This window comes from Stenella coeruleoalba (genome assembly GCF_951394435.1).
Source record: "Stenella coeruleoalba genome assembly, chromosome: 18".
In the NCBI taxonomy this organism is placed as follows: Eukaryota; Metazoa; Chordata; class Mammalia; order Artiodactyla; family Delphinidae; genus Stenella; species Stenella coeruleoalba.
In genome coordinates this window covers 77,943,613-77,967,516 of record NC_137164.1, presented here as the reverse complement: position 1 = coordinate 77,967,516, position 23,904 = coordinate 77,943,613, and the positions used below count along the sequence as shown (strand labels likewise).

General features: G+C 42.9%; 1 protein-coding gene across 2 annotated transcripts in view; it reads right to left on the bottom strand.

The window, feature by feature from the left end:
- Positions 1-23,388, bottom strand: part of CDC16 (cell division cycle 16) — a 28,632-nt gene extending 5,244 nt beyond the window's left edge. The window contains exons 1-16 of one of the 2 annotated variants that reach the window (XM_079902981.1): positions 23,045-23,388; positions 21,827-21,878; positions 21,630-21,727; positions 20,485-20,523; positions 20,081-20,221; positions 17,776-17,935; positions 16,951-17,042; positions 16,314-16,447; positions 15,392-15,471; positions 14,277-14,326; positions 13,320-13,393; positions 11,626-11,751; positions 5,784-5,936; positions 4,432-4,495; positions 1,910-1,971; positions 878-1,013 (exon numbers count right to left, since the gene is read on the bottom strand). In XM_079902981.1, coding sequence (XP_079759107.1) covers positions 878-1,013; positions 1,910-1,971; positions 4,432-4,495; positions 5,784-5,936; positions 11,626-11,751; positions 13,320-13,393; positions 14,277-14,326; positions 15,392-15,471; positions 16,314-16,447; positions 16,951-17,042; positions 17,776-17,935; positions 20,081-20,221; positions 20,485-20,523; positions 21,630-21,727; positions 21,827-21,878; positions 23,045-23,092 — 1,509 coding nt within the window. In that variant the 5' untranslated portion in view covers positions 23,093-23,388. Of the gene's footprint in view, positions 1-877; positions 1,014-1,909; positions 1,972-4,431; positions 4,496-5,783; positions 5,937-11,625; positions 11,752-13,319; positions 13,394-14,276; positions 14,327-15,391; positions 15,472-16,313; positions 16,448-16,950; positions 17,043-17,775; positions 17,936-20,080; positions 20,222-20,484; positions 20,524-21,629; positions 21,728-21,826; positions 21,882-23,044 lie in introns of both variants that reach the window. The other variant, XM_079902980.1, reaches the window with a different exon arrangement.
- Positions 23,389-23,904: the final 516 nt, after the last annotated feature.

Sequence of the window (23,904 nt, the reverse complement as noted above, 5' to 3'; positions counted from 1 at the left end):
AGCACAGACTAGACCACAACCCCCTGAAGAACACCTACAGAAGATACTGGACTTGCGGTTGTTGTCTAACAACCTTTTGGTGACACTTTCTGACAGAGCCAACATCTCTGGCCGGGAGGAACCTGAGTGAAATGGGGCGTGTGCACTGGCACACGGACACAATTTTGGGAAAACAGGAATGACCACCTGGTACAAAAGTGATTTAGAAGGAGCAAACTCTGAATGGGAAGAAATGAACATCTTAACTATTTATTTCACTTACACCTTCTTTTTTATGTAGGTAGTAAAGTGATCCCTGATAAAAAGCTATGTCCTAATATGTCCAAAAGAGCACTTTTTCTAAGTACAGAAAAACTAAGTGACAGGAAGGAATTACGCTAAAGTGTAAACGGCAGCGTATTTTTGTGTGTGGTCACCTCGCTTATGAACGGTGGCTTAGAGCTGAGGAAATACTGCATGTGGATTAAGGGGAGAGTCCTTCCCAGTGATGAAGGCACAGGCTTTGTTCATCTACAAACATGATCTGAGGGAATTACTTTTAAGTCATAAATAGAAAGAATGGAGTTCCCAAAGGGCTCCTCAGAGGTACACCCAGCTCAGCGGTGCTGACAAACACTCCTGGACACTTGTGTTTCTCACTGACACTCAGGACAAGGTTCACATCTGCTCTAATGTGAGGAGTGACTACACGACATTCACGGACTTTCCTCTGCAAAGACAAGAATAAAATACAAGGTTGCCTGAGGAGTTTTAAAATGTAAATTTTAAACTGCACTTCTCTAAAGTAACAAAACATTGCCTAGAAAACGTCTTTTAAAAAAGTGGTAACTGTTAACCAGATTTAAAGTTAGGTACAAGCAAACGACGAAAGACGTACTGTGTGGAAATAGTCCACGGCATTTTCAAAGTTGCCCATCAGACTATGGATATACCCTATGGCAGAATAGGTGGACGCATTCTGAGGAATCAACACCAGTGCCTGCCGGTGGTAGTCCAAGGCTTCAGCATACTTCCTGGGAGAGAAGACGAGGGAGGAGAGGAGAACAGGAAGAAAGAGAGAAAGCAGTCAGTGGGCGCAGTGGGTACTCCTTGATGTAGCCACGTAAGAACCACTTTCCTGTATCAGAGAAACAGTCTAGATGGCAACGGTCCTTCGCATCCACTGCGTATCTTCAGTGGGTCTTCCTGCCTTCCAGCTGAGGGTGGGCACTCGTGCAGGGCTACCAGCTGAATGCCATTCTTGACCCTTGGGCCTATGCCCCATCGCACAGCAAGACCTCTTTTATGTGAAGACAAGCCTCCTACACCAGGGATGGTTAAAAGCAACCAAACTGTTTTGCTTTAAGGTCTACAGGAGTTGGAGCAGCATTTCCCCAAATCCTCTGCAATACTTGCTCCGTAAAAGCTCTTGTGAAGAAAGGTTTTGTGCCTAATAATGTTTGGGAAATGCTGCAGTTCATAACGCATAGTAAAGACTGCAAGAAATCCTGAAAAAGCTGCTAAATTTTGAGTAACCTCGAGGTTCCCAAACTTATTTAACCAAAGAATCTCTTTTTCAATTGGCATCTATTATCACATCAATCATCACACCATAAAACTGGCATCTGGAGGAGAAGGGTGAGTTAGGATATGGATATGGCTTTAATTAGCTCCTACTGTCCTAATTCTTCTAAATTAATTTTGAACACTAGAATTTTTTAATCCTAGAAAATTGGAGTTATTATAATTCTCAATATATTTCTAAAATAAAATTATACCAACAGAGGTAATAAAAACATTTGTTTTGTGCTTGTTACATCTGAGTAGCCAAGTACAAGAAAGCTAAATAAAAATATGGAAAAGAGCTACACAAAATTAAGTAAACTTTTACTCACAAAGAATATTTCTGAAAATGCTTTACTTCACTTACTTAAGTTTTCTGCAGACATGGCCCAAGTTGTTCAACAAAGGTTCCCATTTGTCAACTGTTACCTAAAACAAAGCACATCAGACCCACGATTACAAGCTACTTTTCATCCTACCCGTTTGCACTGCATGACTTCACTCCTCTGTGCGAGAGGGGCTCTCTCCTGGTGCTTGCACAGCACTAGGCAAGACTGTTGAGTTGCTTTTCCAGCGTTCCTACTAGAAGCCACTTCCTGAGCGTCATTTTATTAGCACTATTCTGTCAAAGAGCCCACCTATGCCAAAGAACTTCAGATTTTGCACCTCCAGCCCAGAGCTTTCCATCTGCCCAGTAACGTTGCTACTTAGCAACTCACAAGCACTTCAAGTCCAGCACACCACATGCTAACGTCTTATCCCCTCTCCCGTCAGCCCAGCTCCCCGACCTCACCCCTCTGGTGCTCTGCCACTCAGCACACAGCACCACGTCACCCCTGACCCCTCCGGGGATGGCGTATCAGCCCCCTCATCAGAACGCCACCCCCATCACTAACACGTCTTGTCTGGGCCCCATCATATGAGTCTGACCACGCCACCTGTCTTAAAGCTCCTACTGTCCTGCCACCTCTCGACAAGGTGCAAACTCTAACATCATCTTCAAGGCCCTTGAAGACCCACACTTACCCCTCCTGCCCCATTTCTTGACGTTCTCTGTGAACTGAAAATCCAAGCCATACTGAGTTGGCTCCAGTTTTGCACATACCATTCTCTACATCTGAAATACCCTCTTCCTTACTTTTGCCTGGCTAGCATCCATCCTTTAGGACCGAGGTGTATTTCCTTGAACCCAGAAGGCCTTCTTGACCGGCCATCAAGTCTGTGTGGAGTCCTTTACTTCCTCAATCACAGCCCTTTCTGTGCACTGTATTATTACTGGCGATTTATTTATCTGCACTGATCTGAGGGCATCAACATCAAACCAGTTTTCTGTTGCCTCCCAACCCCTAGCTCAGAGCTTAGGACACAGTCAACACGCAGCAGTAAGTCAGAACTAAGGGAATAAACAGACCTGGTCACACCCTCTAACTCCCCTGAGCCCAGCTCTGGAAGGCACTGCCCATGTGAATGAAACAAACCCTCTACGATTCTTAGGCACACCTGCTTTCCTGGGCTACTCTGACACTTGCTGCAGTTTACAACTAAATCATACAATATCTTCCCCTCCTCATATAACTGTTTAATGAGCATTTTGAAAGTTTAATAGTATTGTGCTTTTGTATTTAAACCATTACTTTAAGTGTCTGCAAGAATCCAAAGTGTCTTCTGATCATCAAAGATGTATATAATTTCAACTTCAAATGTGGTTTATGACAGTGCATCTCAAACTTTTCTGTGCATGAGAATCACCCGGGGATCTTGCTAAAACTGCAGATTTTGGTTCAGCAGATATGAAGTTCTGCACTTCTAACGAGCTCCCAGGTGACGCTGATGCGGCTGCTGCAGTCCAAGGAGCAAGGTCCTAAGGGATTCAATTCTTTGAAAATGGGCAAGGTGATAAGTGGCCACCCTATATCAACAGAAACACATGCATTATCCCGACCACCCAAGACTGAGCTGTGGAAGACCTGCTTTATACACATACGTGTGCAAACACACAGATATATAGTGTTTTTAGGTTCACATGACAATTAAGAAGAGACCAAAATAAACAAAGCTGTGTCTACAGGGACAAATAAACCGCCACCTGGCAGGGAGCCCAGGGGAGCTGCGTCTGTCTCAGTAAAGAGGAACTTATAGCCAAGGAAGATGTATGCTGTGGGCAAGTGTTCCTGGGGGCAGGAACAGAAGGACACTGGGAAGTGATAATCAGAACAGAGTAAGACAACACAGGCGTGAATAAAAGAATCAGGAACCAAAGAGCAACAACATGCAAATCTCTGACCTACAGAAGTTTACAGCGTCTCAAACTGTCAGCATTTAATATAATACCAGTGTTTACACATCCATGATAGCTGGAAGGTTAATTCATGAGCACAAATTCACGCACCTCTCATGTGACAGAACCTGGTTAAAGATCTAAATATATACTAAGTATCAGGTAAGGAAGAGCAATGATAGGTCTAATTTTAATGACATGTGGCCCCATTCCTGCAGAAGTGGGATCTGCTGCTACATGTACCCATTGGTCAAAGAGGTTCTAGACAAGGACAAGTCAGATGCTACAGTGCCTACCAGCTTCCATGTATCATCACACATTCCCTGTATCAAATAATCATGGAATATACTCTGATTACGCCCACAGATCAAAACTAGAGCCTCTTAAGAAGCAAAGAGCCAACACCTACCCTCCCAATTAGAAAGACTCATTTTGTACCATGTAACAAAACGCTTCATACCATGACAAGTCAAACATTAACAAACATCTGCTATGATAAATATTAGGTTATTATATTCTAGGTAAGACAGACGGTCTAATATTATCTTCCTCATTCAGTACTAAACACACTTATGAGTGTGTGTGTGTATTACAGATATTATATAGAATACCTCATTCCCAATTGCTTTAATTTTTTCCAAAGCATCGAGAAACCATTTTTCCGCTGTTTTCCATCTAAAATAGAGGGGGAAAAAGTTGCAGTTTATTCAAAATTAGCATGTATAAACATTTTAAGAAAAATATGAATATCTCTTTCCAGTAATATTAAAATGAAATGAGGCAAACTTCCGTAAACAGTTTTTTAAAAGGCAAATGTAAGTGAGATAAATGATGACTTTTATGGCGTCAACATCACAAGAGTTCAAGATTTCAGGAGACACAGCATCTTCTCAGGAATCAGGTTCCATAAAGGCACTGTTAACACTACTTTAGCCAACACCAAACCACTGCTCCCAGGGGAGAAGCTACAATCCTCTGCTCACACGCTCACCAACTGTTCAGTGTACCTGGTTTCACACGTGCTTCTGTTTGGCAACACCTTACTTGACGTATATTGTTGATCTGTTAACACTGAACTCACAGCCAAAAGCACTGTAACTGATGCCTGAACAAAGCTTATCTAACACCTGTATCCTGACCAAGGCATATCTCAGCCTTCCTGAGCTTAGGACACTAGACAGCACTTTGGCATTCCGCTTGGGGATCATTTTAAACTGTAAAATAACCAACATAAGGCACAAAAAAGGGAAAAGGGCATAAAATAGACTACAAATAAATTGATTGTATATGAGATTGTTACTATAGATTATTTTAAAAGGCTCCAAACTCTTTTATAAATATTAGATAATCGAATTTTTAGAATACACACAAATGCCACAAAAACACTACAGTAGTACTAATTTACTGTTTTAAAATTTAAGTATAGTTCAGTGCAAAGGACTACAGAGTCCCCTCTTTGAGTACAACACTGAATTGCTTATTCTATAAATATCCAAGACTACAGTAACCTCAACTACTGACCAGGAAACTCAGAGACTGGGCCATTCTAATTGGCTTAATTTTTGGATTATCTGCAAAGGAAACATTTTTGTTCCAAAATTGTAAGAAATCTTTCTCAAATGTATGAATCCAATTCCTAGTCAACAAAGAGACGACTAGGGATTCTGCAGTGTCTCCAGGCCACCCTGAGGGGTCCAGTGACTTAACAGAGTTGGCAACAACTGTCCAGTCCAGGACCTAAGAGCTTGTGACAGCCCACAGCACAGAGGACCAAAACCCAGGTTTAGTATTTTTAAAGAATTCCAAGATAACACTCGCTATTTTCGTTTTTTACCTGTTCGCCTCCTTCTCCTAAAATGAAATGTCTGTGAAGAGCCACTCTGATGTGCTAAACTCTGGTGACTGAGGTTTTGCTCTCTGTACAAAAAGGAAACAGAGGGGCCTCTGGCCTTTCAGTACTTACTCTCCATTTTGAAATGCGACCACGCCAACTTCATGCATAACAAAAGGGTCTTCTGGTGCGATGCTTAGAGCTTGGCCAAAGAATCTTTCAGCCAATTTTGAGTTATTGGTCAATCCATATTCTAATCCAATATAAAGCATTGGCAAATGACACCTAAAAATATTGGAAAATTTCACATATTCAACACTCAAAACTTTATAGTTCAGCAGATTTCAAACCCTGTCTGCAAAATAATTTTAACATAGCCAAAAGTAGGGCGCTTACTTGTTTTCTGACACTTCATTTACTAATATTTAATGAATATCTAATAGGCTCTTAATCAGCTGCCACTTCTAAAATCTACCAGCAACCTATTCACCCTTACTTTTCATTATTCTACAGTAAAGAGACAAAACAAAACCCCTGCAAAGCAGAAGGGCAGGCCCCACTGTGCCAGCACCCAGGCCCAGCCAAGACCGCCTTCCTCCCTCACTGACTCAGCAACACAGACCCTCATGGCTGTGCTCAATTCCACTTGCCTCTATGCAGCTGCTTCGGACTTCCAGCTAGACCACCCCCCACCCCTCGTGTGAGTCTCCACTGTCGGTTATTATCAGTTCTATGCTGCAGAGCTCTGAATTATGTCATGTGTATTCTACTCTCATACCCTCTGAAAACAGTTGTAGGCAGAGTAACTAGTTTTAATTGAACTTCCCTCTCTTCACCCTGTCAGACCAGTGATCACAGTAAGATAACCTTTCCCCAAAGATGGATCTGACAATGTCAGTGAATACTGACTGCCTGGCTGGGAGGTGCCCGGGCTCTAATCTAGAATCATGACTGAAGTTACAACCGTAGCATCTACAGAAGGGTCATGAAGAACCTTTATGGATGTACCTGGAGGGAATATGAAATGCACAGGAAGGAGCTCCAAAAATCTATTCCTCGGGCTTCCCTGGTGGTGCAGTGGTTGAGAGTCCGCCTGCCGATGCAGGGGACACGGGTTCGTGCCCCGGTCCAGGAAGATCCCACATGCCGTGGAGCGGCTGGGCCCGTGAGCCATGGCCGCTGAGCCTGCGCGTCCGGAGCCTGCGCTCCGCAACGGGAGAGGCCACAACAGTGAGAGGCCCGCGTACCGCAAAAAAAAAAAAAAAAATCTATTCCTCCATAGGAGCAGCAAGAACACTGCCAACAATTGTCAAAATAAACATTTCTAGAACTCTGCAAGTTAACCAAAGGCTTACAACAATCTGAGGGGTATTTATTCTAGAAAAACAGCTGAATCTCAGTAAGAACAGCAAACTCTATGACATTTAACTTGTCTGATTCCCATCTCCCTTTCCCCAGCTCCACATTAGCCTAGAAAATCAGCAGTCTGACAGCCACTGGAGGGGACAAAAATTAGTTTGGAGCTTCTGAAATACCCCACAGAGACCTGTCACTATTTGACATATCTAGCAGCTCCCTGGAAAAGCCCCATTCACAGCTGTCTTATTTGACCTGACTCAGAGCTCATGCAGAGAAATGTCTACCCCCAAGGCATTTGTTGAAAACAATGTTTAACATTAACCCGAGGCAGCTACACCAGAAGGCCACACACAGGACCATATGCACACACAGGACCATATGCACGCATAGGAAAGGCTGGAGAAGGCCCCAATCTCTCATCTCTGGATGCCCCTGAGGCTCAGTGCAAGCAGGAATTGAAGAGGGCTAAGGCAGAATTACCAACCATGGGAACACTGAAGACATGCCCCTATACACGTACAGGGTCCTTCAGAAGAGGGGGGGAAACTCGGCTCAAGATATGAAAAGAAGCCCTGAGCTAACTGAGCAGAGGCTTCACTGGCCTCAGATGACAAAGGACACAGACTTTACAAAATTTTTAAAAGCCCAGCAAAGTCACCAAACAGCCACAACAAACAGCAACAACAACAAACCCTGGGGTGGTGTAGGGTAAATGTGATTTCCAGAATTGCCACATTATATTACTTTAAACGTCCAGTTTCAACAAAAAATAAAGAGACATGGAAAGAAACAAGAAAGTATGGCAATACATAAGGGGATAAAAGCAGGCAATAGAAACTACCCTGGAGGAAGACCATACACTGGGTTTACTAGAAAAACACTTTAAATTAGCTATTTTAAATATCCAAAGAACTAAAGGAAATTATGTCTACAAAACTAAACTATGAGAACAATGTCTCACCAAACAGAACAACAAAAGGTAAAAATTATAACAAACGATCAGAAAACCTGGAGTTGAAAAACAAAATAAATAAAAAATTCACTAGAAGGGTTCATCAGCAGTTTGAACAGGCAGAGGAAATCATCAAACATGAATAAGGTCAAATGAGATTACCCAGTCTGAGGAACAGAAAGATAAAAGAATGGCGGAAAACAACAGTCGCATCGAGTCGGGAGACACCACCAAGCATCCCAACATGTGTGTAAAGAGAGCCCTGGAGGCGAAGGGAGAAAGTAAGGGGTAAAGAAAATATCTGACACCAAAGAACATGTAGGCCAAACACACCCCAAAGCTCAGAAAACTCCCAAGTAATCCCCACCTAGACAAACCATAGTCAAACCACTGGAAAACACTAAATAAATATGTAGATAAACATCTTTAAAGCAGTAACAAAATATAACACGTGAGATCCCTGATCACCTGACTTCTAACCAAATACCCGGAGGCCAAGAAGGCAATGGATGACACTCAAAATACTGAAAGAAAAAGGACAACCAAGAATTTTATATCCAGCAAAACTATCCCTTGAAAATGAAGGTGAAATTAAGACATTTTCAGGGACACAAAAACGGAGAAATTTTGTTGCAGACTCACCTTACAAGAAATACTGAAGGAAGTTCTTAAGGGTGAAAGAAGTGACCCCAGACAGTAATTCAAATCCACATGAAAAACACAGCACCAGTAGAGGTGATTACATTTCATCTTTCTTCTCTGGACTGACTTAGAAAGCAATTGTGTGAAACAGTGTGATTAGGCCTAACGTATGTAGAAATGTAATGTTTACCACTAACGGCACAAAGGAAGTGGCAGGAGCAAAGCTGTACTGGGGTAAGGAAGCGACACCAGACAGTATCTCAAATCCACAAGGACAAATGAAGAGAACTTGAAATGGAAAAAAAGGTCAACATAACAAACGACATAAACATACACCTGCTTGCGTTTCTTCTCACAGCTTCTTTGAAAAACAACATTACACGCGGAAATAATCATAACAACGTATAACTGAGAGAACTTGTTGTTAGCAGACCTGCCCAACAAGAAATACTAGTAGGAGTCCTCAATCTGAAATGAAAGGACACAAGACAGTAACTCAAATCCACAGGAAAAAATAGGGTTTAGGCGAAGGAACCGCACAGGTTAGGATGAGACAGTACCAATGTCTTTTGTCTGCAACCCTTCTCCTTGCTCTACTGAAATTGAGTTGGTGCCGTCAAGTAAGAATTACATTTGGCTTTTGTCTCTGGTTGCTGGCACAGGGCTCCTAAGAGCCCTGGGATCTCCTGAGTGAGAGGAGCGTCTTTTGTTAATGAGCCCCTTCTGATCACACCCAATTTATGCTACTGGAGTGACTCAGAGTGGGGCTGGTTACCAGGAAGACCGAGTGATGAGAGGACTGCAACTTTCAGGCCCACTCACAGACCTCCTGGAAGGGAGGCTGCAGCCTAAGCTCTATAAGAACTCTTGAACAGTCAGCTTCAGAAGAATTCCGGGTTGGTGAACATGCTGCGGTGCTGGGAGGGTGGCGCCCAGAGGAGCGGAGGCTCCACGCATCCCCACTCACGTGCCCTGCCCTATGCATCTCTTCCCTTTGGCTCTTCCTGAGTTGTATCACTTATAAGAAGCAAAACCTTAGGAGGGGGTTGCGGAAACCCCTGGTTTGTGGCCAGTCAGAAGTACAAGTGACCCAGGACTTGCGATTGGCATCTGGAGTGGGGAGGGGCAGTCTTGTGGGACTGGGCCCTTAAGCTGTGAGGTCTGCACTAACGCTGGGTAGTTAGTGTCAGAACTGAATGGACTTGTAGGACCCAGCTGGTGTCTGGAGAAGCAGAGAACTGGTTGTTAGTGTTGGAAAGTACCCCAGTCAGTATTAATCCAAACTAGATTGGATAAAAGCTGTTCTGGTGAAAAAGTGAAACTGAGAGAAAAATGTTTATCCTGATGAGCTGATTTGAAAATTTAATTAGAAAAGTGTCAGACTGGGAAACATTAAAACATTAATCATGTCATTAATTATCACTGGTTTTGACTCTTAGCTAGTAACTAACTAATAACTAGTAATAACTGTTCCTGGGCTTGTGAGCACCCAGAGTAGCAAAGTGAAATTAGCAGACTAGCATTTCCTCACAAGAAACAACCCATGGGAAGTTATCATTTGCTGCCAGTTCGCCAGATTGATGGATCGGGGGTATGGGCAGACGCCGGAGCCAAGCTTCAGCAGGGCACTGGAAAGGGTCTCGCGTGTCTTGGTGACTAGGATGGACTGGGTACGAGGACCGTTTAGATGGATCAGTAACTGGCTGAACAACTTTAATCTGGAGGATTACTCTAGTAATATGTTAGTATCATGGACTTATGGACTGAATGTATGTCTGCCCCCAAATTCGTATGTTACACCCTAACCCCCAGTGACTATATTCGGAGAGAGGGCCTGTGAGGAAATAATAAAGGTTATGTGAGGGCATGAAGGTGAGGCCCTAATATGGCGGGGCTGGTGCCCTTGTACGAGACACTAGACCTAGCTCTCTGCCCTGTGAGGACACAGTGAGAAGGCAGCCGGGAAGAGCCCCCCCCACCCCACCCTCCCCGGAACCCAATCAGCCAGCCGGCCAGCCAGCCTTAGAACCGGGAGAAAATAAACTGCTTCTGCTTAAACCCCCCAGTGTATGGCGTTTTGTTGTGGCAGCCTGAGCTGACGAACGCAGTCAGGGAGCTATGTCCTTTACAATATTTTCATGGACAGCTAGTTAGATATCAAAGTCATACATATCAAATTTAACATAACTAAAAAAGCTGGGGCCATAAATCATATAGATGCAGAACTGGGTGCCAAAATGAGTCTGACAGTCTGGAAAGGTAAAGCAAACCTAACCAGATGAAATTCAATCAGACAAGTGAAGGCAGCTAACTTTCACTGAGTGCTTTCTATGTGTCTGAAACTGGAATTACCTCAACTATCCCTCACAGCAAGCCTAGGTGTTAAGTGTTGCCATGATTCCTTTTCTTTAAGAGGTACACGGCTGGCCGAGATCACCAGGCAGTCTGGCTCCAGACCAGCCCTCTGCACCCCGGCACTCCCACTACCTCTCCACGCAGAGGTGGGGCGGCAGACAGCAGAAGCAGCCGCACAGGAGAACGAGGCACAGTAAAACCGATGGCAAATCCAAAGAGTCAAAAGGAACAGCAGCAATTCCTGCTCCCCAAAGTACCATATGCTCTCAGGGCACACCGGCCACTACCAACGCATCTAACACTGATATAAATCTACAACACCGGCAAACTCAGTCCTGAACCTGAGTACTGCACTGAGCCACGTAAACACCCTCTGGACATAAGCAGGATGTAAATAATAACTTTGCTCACGAATACTCTCATTCTTACATGAGCATGTGAAAAACAGCTTCCACCCTATCCTGTTCCCTGAGCCTAACTTGTTAGTCCCCTTTTGTATTGGTTAAGGTAAACTGCTAGGCAAAATCACCACACCAGCTTCTTTCCCTCTCACTTCCATACTTATTTCACTAACATGATACATGATTCTTTTGTTCAGTTTCACAACCAATGGCAGAGATAGTAATAATAAACTTTCGCTTCGCTTAAGCAACCTGCTCTGCGCACCCTTTCATCAGCTGCGCTGCCGTGAAGTAAGCAGCCATCGCTTGGTCATGCTCACTCTCAACTGCGAACGAATGCCCGTAAGCGATCCACGCCGGCCCGTAGGTCTTCTCCAGCGTCGTAGCTTTGCTAAAACGAGAGATTTCACTCGAGTGTGTAATATTTATGCTTAAATTGTTAGGTTAATTTTATGTAAGTTCATGGTTTCAAGGACATCAGAACTAATGAATGAGTTGTCAACATATTAAACACTAATGTAACATTTATGTTAATTCACTTGAAATAAAATGTTTAATAGTACAAGCAAATTTTTAAGTAATTTTAGGAGAGGTCCACAACTTCTTAGGCACTATAGTGGAGCCCATTAGCTTTCTGTATAGAATTTACAAATATTACTTAATCCAGGAGCTTCATTTCAAAACCTAGTAGATAAACGGTGGTAGCAGCAACCACTTAAGGAAGTGTGCCTTATACGCATCACCTAATCCTCATAACCTTCAAGATAAATTACTATTTATATTTTAACGATAAGTATACTGAGGCTGGGAAGATTAAGTGACGTCCTACAGATGATTAAGAGAGTCCTGCTGGTTCTGTGGACTGGACTATCTACATAGTCTTAAATAGTCTTCAACTAGGTGACCCACAATAATAAAGAGAACACATCACAAAACAAACACAGAAAATACAAAAGGTGAGATTCCCACTTCTCAGCATTTTATTTTCTAAGTTTTCTTTTACCCAAATGTTCCCTGTTTCATGTAGAATTCATCACTGAATAAGCACACTAAGTCAGAGAAGCATAGTTCAAAGGAACCATCATAACATGAAGCGCACCGCTCCCGAAAAGAACACGAGCACCCTTCTTCTAAAATGCTTAGCTGCCCACCAATCAGAGAGCTCGCCCTAATGCTTTCCTAGTGCAGGATCCTCTCCTGTCATCTTAGCAATTTTCCTAACAATGCTGACATACAACGACATCATTCCCATTTTCAAAGAAAGGGAAGGTAGGAGAAATGAACTCTCCCAAGGAATTATAGCTAGTAAGTGGCAGAATCTGGATCAGAATTCAAGTGTGTGTCCAAAGTTTATGAACTTCACCACAGATCCATTTTCTATTTCGTTCACATGGAGGAAGTCACAGGTATTACTAGACATATTTCTGTGCTTGTGTAGTTGAATAGCACTGGTTAAGTAGTCTGACTGGGCTGCATGGAGCTCCTCAAGCTAAAACCACAGCAGACCCTTACGTAAACCAGCTCACGGTGCCAAGAGTTCTGTTTTATAGTCACATTTAGTGACCCCAACCTCACTAAAGCGTCATGTAATTTCACAACTATTAACAGAAGAAGTCCTAAGAGTAAGAGGTTAATAGTATCTCTATGAATAAAAAAACTTTCGAAATACTTTGTATTATTCCCTATTTTTTCATATTTATTCTCATTTATAAATAAAAGTTTAAATACATCATAAGCTCCTTGAGGACAAGGTCTACACCACTGACTACTTTTATCTCCCCTCATGGCATCTTATAAAGAGCAGGGTAAATAATGGACACAACCGAATGGAATCTGAAGAAAACCTTTATTCTTTCATACTGCTTTTAAAAGGACTACTAATTACTGCATTAAAGCAGATGACCAAGAAATCACTTCCTGTGGGTTCACTACAGAGGGAGGAAGACAGTAAGTTCATACCTGAGATATCTTCTGGCATGTTCATTTTTATGACCGACCATGAGATAATAGCACCCCACTGCAAACCAAGACACCTAAAAAGTTTAAAACGTACCATGACCAAAGACGCTTAACCTTGAACCGGGCATCTGTAACAAGTCAGAGGTCCCAGCATATACTCTAGTTCAAGTCAGAAACGTCACTGAGACAGGCTGTCTACTAAGGGTCCTGGGCGACACGAGGCCAGACTCTCTACAGCTCTTGCTCCAGGCGCTTCCCATCGCACCCCTGCAGCATCTGAATCTCCTCCTATGGCAAAGCCAGCCTGAGTCCCAGCCTCCCACCTGCACTGTGTCTTCCCCACCCCACCTTGGTTCTACAGATTCCACCTCTTCAGCTGACTTCTCTTGCACTGGTTTCGCCTCTTTATAAATTGTTTTCACACTGGTCTGGGGTGCAGATTCTTGTCTGAGACTTAAACCCTGACCCCTGACTTTTGTCTTTAAGGACATGGTTCCTGATTCCATTTTCAATTTCTAGGTCTTCATTCTGATCCATGGCAGTTTGGAAGACACAATGATTCAATTCGGTGCATAATTCAGTAAGTTATCATACATGTAATGTGAGAAAGCTACCAAGCAGTTATTAGCATTGCTTATGAGTATGACTTTCACTTTCAATATTTAATTCTTCTGTATGTTAGCTATTTCAAAATAATATGCATATACAATTTCTGTAATCATAAAAAATAAAGATTTTTAAGTTATATACTAAAAAAATATATACTTTCATGAATTGAAAAAGTGAATGCTGCTTCTAATTATCATAAGCACTAGGAGATTCTGCTCCAACACCTTAAAATAAAACATTATTTGCTTGAATTTAAATTTAGCCTCTGTCTAAACACCTGTTAAGTATTTTCTTAAAGTTCAGGTAAGAAAAAAGACACTATAAGGGAAAAAGTTTATATTTACTTACAGGATTACTAGGATATAAATCCACCAATTTATGAGAAAGATAGAAAAGTTCTACATTAGAGAAAAAGAAAAAAAAAGAATAAAATTATTCACAGCAAATGAACTTTAAGATATGAGTTTCCCCCAGTTACAGCTCTTCACAATCATATAAATCTTGTTCTCGCAGCAATGATTTCATACTTTTCTGTCTTCCTGGATACAAAATCCATTTACCTAATGCCATATAGAAACTCCACGGAGCAGACACTACGGCTGTTTCACGTACACCCACCTCCAATCCCTCAGCCCACTCCAGGCCCTAAGTGGGCGCTGGGCGCTTATCGAGTGACTAGCAGCCTGGATGAGAGGCACACGACAAAGCACTCCACGTGCTTAAGAGGCTATTTCAAGGGGCCTCGCCTGTCTTAAAGCCCACGGGCCTAGTACAGACCGTCTTGACCACCCACAGCCAATCTGGTTGACCAAAGCCTCCCGTTTATGGAACCAGCAAGATGATGTGCTCCTGGGTAACACAAAGTCCCGGCATGTCACGACGACTCTCCTAGGGCTCAACAGCCCAGGGCGGCTAGAGAGCCTGCACTTCCAGCAAACTCCCCGGAGGCGCGATGCTGCTGGCCCACAGGCCATGCCTGGAACAGCAGGGGCCCAGAGCTGGGGTGCCTGGCTAGTTTTCCTCCTGACCGAGCTGACGAGTCAGTTTAGAAGATTTAAGGGCAAATACAGTCCAAACCTTGTAAATGTTTCCAGAATATGGAAAATGTGAGCAAAAAATCTGCCCCCTTCCCGTTTCTAAACAGTTACTGACTCCTGCCATACCAGCTTTCTTATGGATTTTACAAGAAAAAGGGAAAAGGCACACCTGGCACCCAATGCTCTAAAGCTAACACACCTTGGAGCACGAATTACATTTGAGAAAAGGAAGCAGGAGTTAGGGATATAGAAACAGTGTGCTCTGCTGGGATAACAGAAGAGACTGCTGGTTACTTGGATAAGCATTTCCTCCCCCAGGTGTTAACCTGCAATCTGAATTGTCCAGGATTTGTGAGACAGAATTTCCAGAGCTACAGAATATTTTCTGTCTTAAAAATTATTATTTTAATTTAAAGAAATTCTTACCATTTGCTTTATTCAGCTCCACAAGTGTCCCTATATGTACAGGTAAACAATTTGCATGGAAAGGATCTTTTTCCATTACTCTGAAAGTTAAAGAAACACACTATGTACACACGTACAAACGGTATGTAACAGCGCTCACTGCAATTAGCTATGCTTATCCAAACAGTCATTACCACATTACATACAATACTGTGGGCTAGAATACATTTTTACTTTCTTAACTCCATTATCTTCAGACTTGTTCAGTTAAGGCAATGATTAAGTTTTAAATGAAAGGGAAAATCCTGATTTATTCAGAATCAATAAAAATAAACATCACCACATACATTTACTTTAAGCTAACAGAACTGTACCACATAAAATAAGTGGTCTAATTATTTAGAAGGATCAAAAATAATATGAAATATTAAACGAATCCTAACTATCTGTCAATTAAAATTTTAGTGAATTCAAGGATTTTAAGCAACCCGAAAGATCCATTAAAAACAGTACATGTAAAGGACAAGTGTGAACTATGCACATGGAAAGACTGGTGCTGGGGGAGGAGGCCTGGCCAGGTAGTGAGCCTGACACCCAGAACCTATAGGATTTTATTAGCCTCTGCTTTAAGAAAGAACGGACTTCATAAAACTATGTGCCAGACGGTATTCTCAAACTTGCAAATTATCTCCTGGGAGGGACAGGATACTCCCTAGTTAATAGAATAAAGCAACGAACGTGCATACACCTGTGTCAGTATATTGCTCTTTTGAGATGACACGCCCCCCCACTCCCACCCCCACCCCGTACTCTGCAAATGGAAAAGGCAGCTTAAATGATCACCCATCAGTTTGACATTATTCAGAAAGCAGGTCCCATATATTTCTCATGTAAAATGGACTAAACTCTACTTTCCTGCACAAAAATAAGTGGATGTACTTACACAGAAGTCAGCTTGTAGCACATTTTAAAATCACAGTTATAATAATGTCTTTCAGCTAAAGACACGACCACATCCAGATTCTCCTGCAAACCATCTACAGACTCGGGGATAACAGTTTCACTAGGTTTATTATACTGAAACAGAGAAATGCAAACACGACTCAGTGTGCAGCACCGAATCAAAAGGCAGACTCAACGTGGCCCGAGTGTTTCAAGGTTTAACACAATGACACCTGTGAGATGCTCGAAACTTTTCTAACTTCAAGTATCACCAGTACTCCTCTCAGCAAGTCTAATTCTCTTCTCAATTTTATCACAGAATTCCATGGTAGGAAGTATTTTACAAAATAGTAGTTTAGGAAGCACGAGGAAAAAAATCCTCATTTTCACACATCATTGATTATCTGATAGTTCAATCTTTTAAAAGTATGAGTTGTTCCCGGGAGGAAGACAGATACTTTGGGAAGCTTTTTCAGGAATCACATCATATATTTTAAATAATCTAAATCTGTCCTTGCAAATGTGCTAAACTGATAAAAATTAATTTCTAAATTCTTAACCTGTGAAAGAACAGAGGACAAATTTAATGAAATAAGATGCTTATACAAAGCAAATACTAACTTTGTGTTTTTACTTACCTTTTTCAATTTGTTCTCAAATAGAAAACGTAGCAATTCCTGTTCTTCAGTACAGAGCTTGCTAAGAGGTAGTGATTCAAGAAGTTCTTTTTCTAAAAAATGTTGAGAAAAAAGGAACATCCTCACAGTATTTATGGGGAAGAAAAATCAGCAATGAAAAATATTCTTCTATAGTTCTTGGTTTAAGTAAATTGAGCTCAAAAGAGAAAATAACAAGATAGAATGAACTGGAGAAAACCAAGCCAGTGGTTCCAGACCCAGGTAATAAGAATCACCTTGAGGGCTCTGCATGAACCTGCCAGGCAATTCTAGTCATCACCAGACTTAAGAACCACCAAGCCACTTACCCACCCTCAGCACTACGGACACTGTGGGGACAATTCTCTGCCGTGCTGGCTGTCCTGCGCACTGTAGGATGTGTGCAGGACCTCTGGCCTCTACCCGCTAGATGCCAGCAGCAACCGCCCACGCCCCACCCACCTGCAAGCTGTGACAATGCAACTGCCCAGACACCGCCAAATGTCCTCTAGGGGGCAAAACCACCCTGGCTGAGAACCACGCATTAGGCTGAAGTGTCTGAATGCCACTAATACAAGATCTCCACTCTCTGTTTCTCTCGTTCATCCACCTCACACCACTGGCAACATACACTGGCAAGAAGCACCGCACAATACTGTATTTTGCAACGTGCTTCATGTTTGAAGATGTGAAGGAAGTTTAAACCTGTACATAATAGCCTGCTCTTGATTCTATAGATTTCAGAAAAACAAAAAAATCCAAACAGTATTAATTGTGCTAAACACAAAGACACCTGGGTTTCCAAACCTTCTTGGGCTGTCAACATGTGGTGCGACGTTAAAAGATCAAATGCTTCAAAGCAGTAGACGTCAAGCTTCAAAGCTTCTTTATAGCTGTAAGTAGCGAGGGTTCGGTTATCTAGAGCATCATAGATTTTTCCTCGTAAAAGACAAATAGAACTCTTTATCTGTTGGAAAAATGATGAGTGACATACTAAGTCAGCACTACTGAAATTAATTTTTTATCAAAACTCATATATTGTCTGAAGGCTAAGACTTTGTTTTTTTACATCTAAAAGGATGTGCTCCATCCAATGTCAGACACAATATAAATTAATAGAAACATAAAAGCAAAGTAAAACTTCTCTCATCTATCTTCCTTAGGCTCTCCTCACTTCAACAAACCTTTATAACCAGCTTACACGTTACTGCTACTTTGTTCATTACTTGTTCTGTCTCAAATAGGGTAATGATTTAGAGACAGCATACAGAGCATACGTATATTAAATCAAACACGAAGACCGTTTGATAGGTAGATCTCAATGAACGAATCTTAGTAAATATTAGAAAACCGGCAGCAATGCAGCACAGGGTTAGGAGCGTGGCCTTTGGGAACTGGACAGACCTGAGCTCAAATCCCAGCTGTGACACTTACGAGTGACCCTGGACAATGCTCTAACCTCTCGCGACTCGGTTTCCTCCCCTCATCTAACTCACAGGCTCTGTAAGGATCAGAGGTGGTACCATCGGTAGCCAGCACATGGTAAGCTGCTCACACGGCAGCCACCTCACTACTACCATTAACAGGAGGATGCAGAAATCTGATTTGTGTTCCAGATTCTGAACCTCAAAAAACAAATAAGTGAGCTTAAAGATGGTCCAGAGATGCAGCTAAAATTGGTAATGGGGACTTCCCTGGTGGCACAGTGGTTAAGAATCCGCCTGCCAATGCAGGGGACACGGGTTCGAGCCCTGGTCCGGGAAGATCCCACATGCCACGGAGCAAACTAAGCCCGTGCGCCACAACTACTGAGCCTGTGCTCAAGAGCCCGAGAGCCACAATTACTGAAGCCCTCGCGCCTAGAGCCCATGCTCCGCAACAAGAGAAGCCACCGCAACGAGAGGCCCGTGCACCGCAACCAAGTGTAGCCCCCGCTCGCCACAACTAGAGAAAGCCTGCACTCAGCAACGAAGACCCAACGCAGCCAAAAATAAACAAACAAATAAATAAATAAAAATTGCCGTCTCTCAAACCACTAAAAAAATAAATAAATAAAAATGGTAACGGGATTCATCATAAAATCACAATTCAAAAATAGTAGACGACATTATGAGAGAATCTTAGACCTATGCAGTATCCTATGAGTTATTAAAAAAAGTAAACTCATAAAATAAATAACGCATTACAAATAAATCATGCATTTCTTAGCAGTTAATGGATAAGAGGTCCAAGAATAATGATAATCCTCAACTCCCTCATAAATGTATTTCTTCACAAAAAAATGTGCTTCTTAAAAAGAAAAAAAACCCTAATAATGTATGGTATTCCCACCTTCTTGAGATGAACAGTAGAGTAACCAAGTTCCTTCATAGACATGTTATAAAGAACAACTGGGAAATGGGGGATTGGTGGGTAACAGCTAAAGGGTACAGGGTTTCTCGCTGAAGTAAAAAAAAAAATGTTCTCTAACGGACTGTGGTAAGGGTTGTACAGCTCAGCGAACATATTGAAAACCGAGGTACTATGCACTTCAAATGCATGAATTGCATGCTATGTGAATTACATCTCAAGAAAGCTGTTAAAAAAAAAGTTAACAGTCCAGATTAGCAATCTGACCCTGGGTGGTATTTACCATGTTACACTGTATCAGTATAATCTCTGCCAGCAAGGAATTTGCAATTCTATGCAGGCATGAAGTATACAAACTGAAATACACAAAATAACATAAACAGTAACACCACACCACTCCCTGGAAAGAAACAGTCTAAGGTAATCAAGGTTTCTTGGGGTAAGTACAAAACACTGTTGAAATACAGTAAGAAGGGAAAATATTATTCCACCTGTGGGGAGGAGGTTAAGGTATCAAATGTAAGAAGAAAGAGCTTAAGTCTGCCTGTTTCAGATTCAAGCATCTGAGGACACAATTACAACTTCTAACTGATGGCTCAGAAATGTCTCAGCATCTTCGTGGGTTGGGAAAATTAAGTAAGTTGGCAATCAAACTATTTTAACGTGATTGTACTCAAGTAAAAGAAGGTGATTTACATTTGCCCTACCATGTGGGCAATTCTTACTGATGTTACGGAAGCATGGCTATTACAGCGTTACTTACTGAGGACTGTGACATTTCCCAGTCACTGGAGGGGTCTTTCAAGCTACTTTCATCCTTCAAGCATTTCCCAAACAGTCTTTTGCTGATCGGCTCCTCCAGATCAAGAATGTCAAGAGCCTGCTGGTGTTCTTTTGCAGCAAACTGCAGAAAACAGAAATAGCGTTTGTCAACCATGACTTCTGACGCTAGATACACACACAATCACAGTAGATTTTAAAAGGGTAATAAATATTACACCCACTCATTACTTAAATTTAAAATGTCTAAAGTAGAATCTTCTTCAGGCATATGAGCTTTTAGTAAATGGAGAGTCAGTATTTTGAATTCTCACACTCATGGGAGGGATGTGTAACATTCATATCATTAAACCTTTATCGAATAAAACAAACTGAGAGCATACTTACATGGCATCTAGCTGCAAGGTAGCGACATGCTTCATACAACTAGGAAAGAAATTAATCTATTAAAAAAGTGATCAAGATAATATGCATCTTCAATCAAAAAGAAAACTATAACCACGAAGTGAAGAAAGCCATTTTCATAATTCCTCTTTTACTCTCGCAGAGAAAAAAAAAGTCTTTTTAACCCATATTCATCATGAACCTACTGTTTACCAGTCACCAAGGATTCAAAAAGGAATAGGGACCTGCCCTCAAGGAGGTTGTGGCAGGGGAGACATAAACACAGCACATAGTTTCTTTCATAAACTATGAAAGAATCGCATAAAAAATACTAACCAGTTGAATAAGAAAACATCTCCAGGGGAGAGGGTAACTTAGGAGTTGGTCAGCATTCCAGCACTGAGTCTGAATAACTGTCACACATCTAAGGAACTGCAAGCAGTCAGCATGACTGGATACACATTCCATGCACTGACGGTGGTGCTGGGTCAGACACAGACTGGAGAGAAATCAAGAAGCACCTGGGGTGCCTATGAATGCATCTGACTGTATCCTGCAGGCAACAGGAAATCACTGAGTTACACTGTGAGTGATGTGATCAGATCTGTTTTAGGAAGACCACCCTCTGACAGTTTAAAAGATGAACTGGAGACAAGGGAGGTGGGGTGTGGGAAAGATGTTACTGGAGAAAAGAGAAAGGAGAGAGGCTAAAACAACAAAACAGACAAATTACAGGCCTGACACGTGTGAATGGTAATGAGATAGAAAGGACTATCCGTGCTTTCAGAGCTATTTAGGAAACAGAATTTTCAAAACTTAGTGCCTAGATGGGGGTGGGGGGAGGGAAAAACAAAGTGACCGAGATTAGGAATAAGAAATTTTCTCTTGGACTTCCCTGGTGGTCCAGTGGTTAAGACTCTGCGCTTCTAATGCAGGGGGTGCGGGTTCAATCCCTGGTCAGGGAACTAAGATCCCTTATGCCACGCGGCGCAGCCAAAGAAAAAATAAACGTACACAAGAAATCTTCTCTTTACATTTAATATGAAAAATTGAATCCTTAAAAATATTTTGACATAAAAAGAACATATACCTAAAAGACTAATCTAATAACATTTTTAAAAAGCTTTAAGGTTCATACAATCACTTACTTTGTCCAGTTTTCGTGACCGAAGTGCGTGAGCTGCTCTATGATACTGGGCTGTCAGGTAAAGACACTGAGCCAACCAGTAAATGTCCTGGGGTTCCTCTGGAGGGAAAATTACATAAATGGTCAGAGGTGCAAGGTAAACTAGAAAGTTTTTTAAGGATAGAGAAATCAGAAAAAAAATCAGAATCTGTCACTTACCATGAGAGAGTGAGGCTACTTTATCTGCCCAAAATAGAGCACTCTGATACTGCTGCTGTATCCAAAAACAAACAAAAAAGTGGTAATTGCCCTGTTACTTCAATAGCTTTACACAGATAGGTATTATTAGAATGCTATATAATAAATCAGCACCTCAGTACAATAATTTTTTACGTGTAGTAAAGGGTCTATCAGTCATATCTCTATCTTATATCTCAGGTAGGTGAGTTTTAGTTCAATGGTGCAATAAAAATATTATTGGAAGACCTTTGATATATACAGTTGAAGAAGGTAGTTTTTTTTAACTTATACATTGCAAAATTGTATCAGCAGGTATCTAAAGAAGTAGATAACTTAAGCGATCATTTTGCAACATCTAGCCATTAGTAAGGTTCTCAGTCTTTGCCTCAGTCCTCCTGGATGCAAACCAGCAACTCTGTTGCCAGTCAATTGGGGAGGAGGAATGCTTCTGGGACGGTTACAAATCTGCTCAATGTTAGTGCCTGGAGCGTGGAACCAGGCCTGTCTCCTTCCTCACTGTATCCCCAGAACCAGAGAAAAAAGGCGCAGGAAGCATTTATTCAATTCAGCTGACTCACGGCAAAACAAAAATACAGCCCTTCAGCGTGCTGCCAAACATTCAGCTGCTACATTTCACATCGAACAGTTCACCGTGAACACGCTTTTCTCTCCCCTTCTTGGTTTCCATTATTGGGAGAGCACACATTTTACAAAAACTAAGTGACATCGCAGATTAAACTGATGCTGCTGATTCTGGAAACATTTCTTTCCCTTAAACACTGTCTGCTGTTCATTCAAGAGGACTACAGGGAATGAGAGTGTAGTTAACAGGAACTTTTCAAAAATTTTCTATTAGCTAGCTAAATTCAAAGGCCACCCCGCAACTTTCATCCTAAAATAATCCTTCAACTTCCACCTAGCACGGAGTATGTACTGAGCACCTCTGTGTCCGGGGTGGGCCGGCTGCGGAGCGGGGCTTGAACACGTGTAAGGCTCGCCGCGCGCATTAGTGGCTTCACGCTCAGCGTTCCTCAGCCTCCCGGCTGCACAGGGCGGGGGGCTCGACCCCTCCCTTCGGGGGCTCTACCACGAACCAAAGCCCAGGCCCTTAGGACCGCGCGCCGCCAAGACCCCGACAGCAGCCGCCCCTGCTGCCTCCCGAGCCCCGGCCCGCGCTCCCCGGATCGGGCCGCCCACCTGGTCCAGGTACTGCCGGACGCGCTTCCGCAGCCGCTCCAGGTTCATGGCTGCGTGGCCGGGGTCCGGCGCGCACCCTCCCTCCTGCTGCCCGCCGGGCAGACCCGGCCCCCGCGCCGCCACCGCCCCAAGCCCCAAGCCCGGGACCGACCCCACCCGGCCGCGCGCGCCGCCCGGAAACTACCGCTCCCGGCCCGGCCCCGCCCCGGAAGTCCTCCGCAACTGCGTCCCTCCTGGAGACGGAAACGGGCTGCGCGCCGTTAGTGCCGAGGCTCTCTCTTGGCCCTCGGGTGGCCGGGGTTCTCGTGCGGCCTTGGACGCCTTTCCTCTGCAACTCAAGCCGCCGCGGACGCGCAGCCAATGACGTGTCCGTGCGCGATTCGCTGATTAGCTCGTTCGGAGGCGGGAGCTTGGCAGCTACGCCCCGCGGGTTCCGTGGTTCCAAGTGTGACTCGCGTTTCCCGTGTAAAAACGGCGGTAACCACCTCGGAGGCTGGTTGTGCGGACCGGTGGGTGCACACGCCGTCCCGGCACGTGATGTAGAAGTTCTGCCTGTGGTCGCCATGGCCAAGTGTCCCTTTCAGATTGTCTTTTGGCAAAACCCAAAGGCTCATTCCTCAACCTGAGGTAGAGGAACCTGTGATCAAAAACGAGTAAGAACTGCAAAAGCGGGTCTATTAAAACCTTGGATCCATACAGTGGAACATTATTCAGCAGCAACAGTGAATGAGCTGTTGACACATGTATGAACCTTGAGCTGTTGACACATGTATGAACCTTCTGCTGAGTGAGAGAGACAAACCGCAAAGGACCTCATGTTGTATGATTCCGTTGACAGATTCTCTCATTGACCAAAGTCT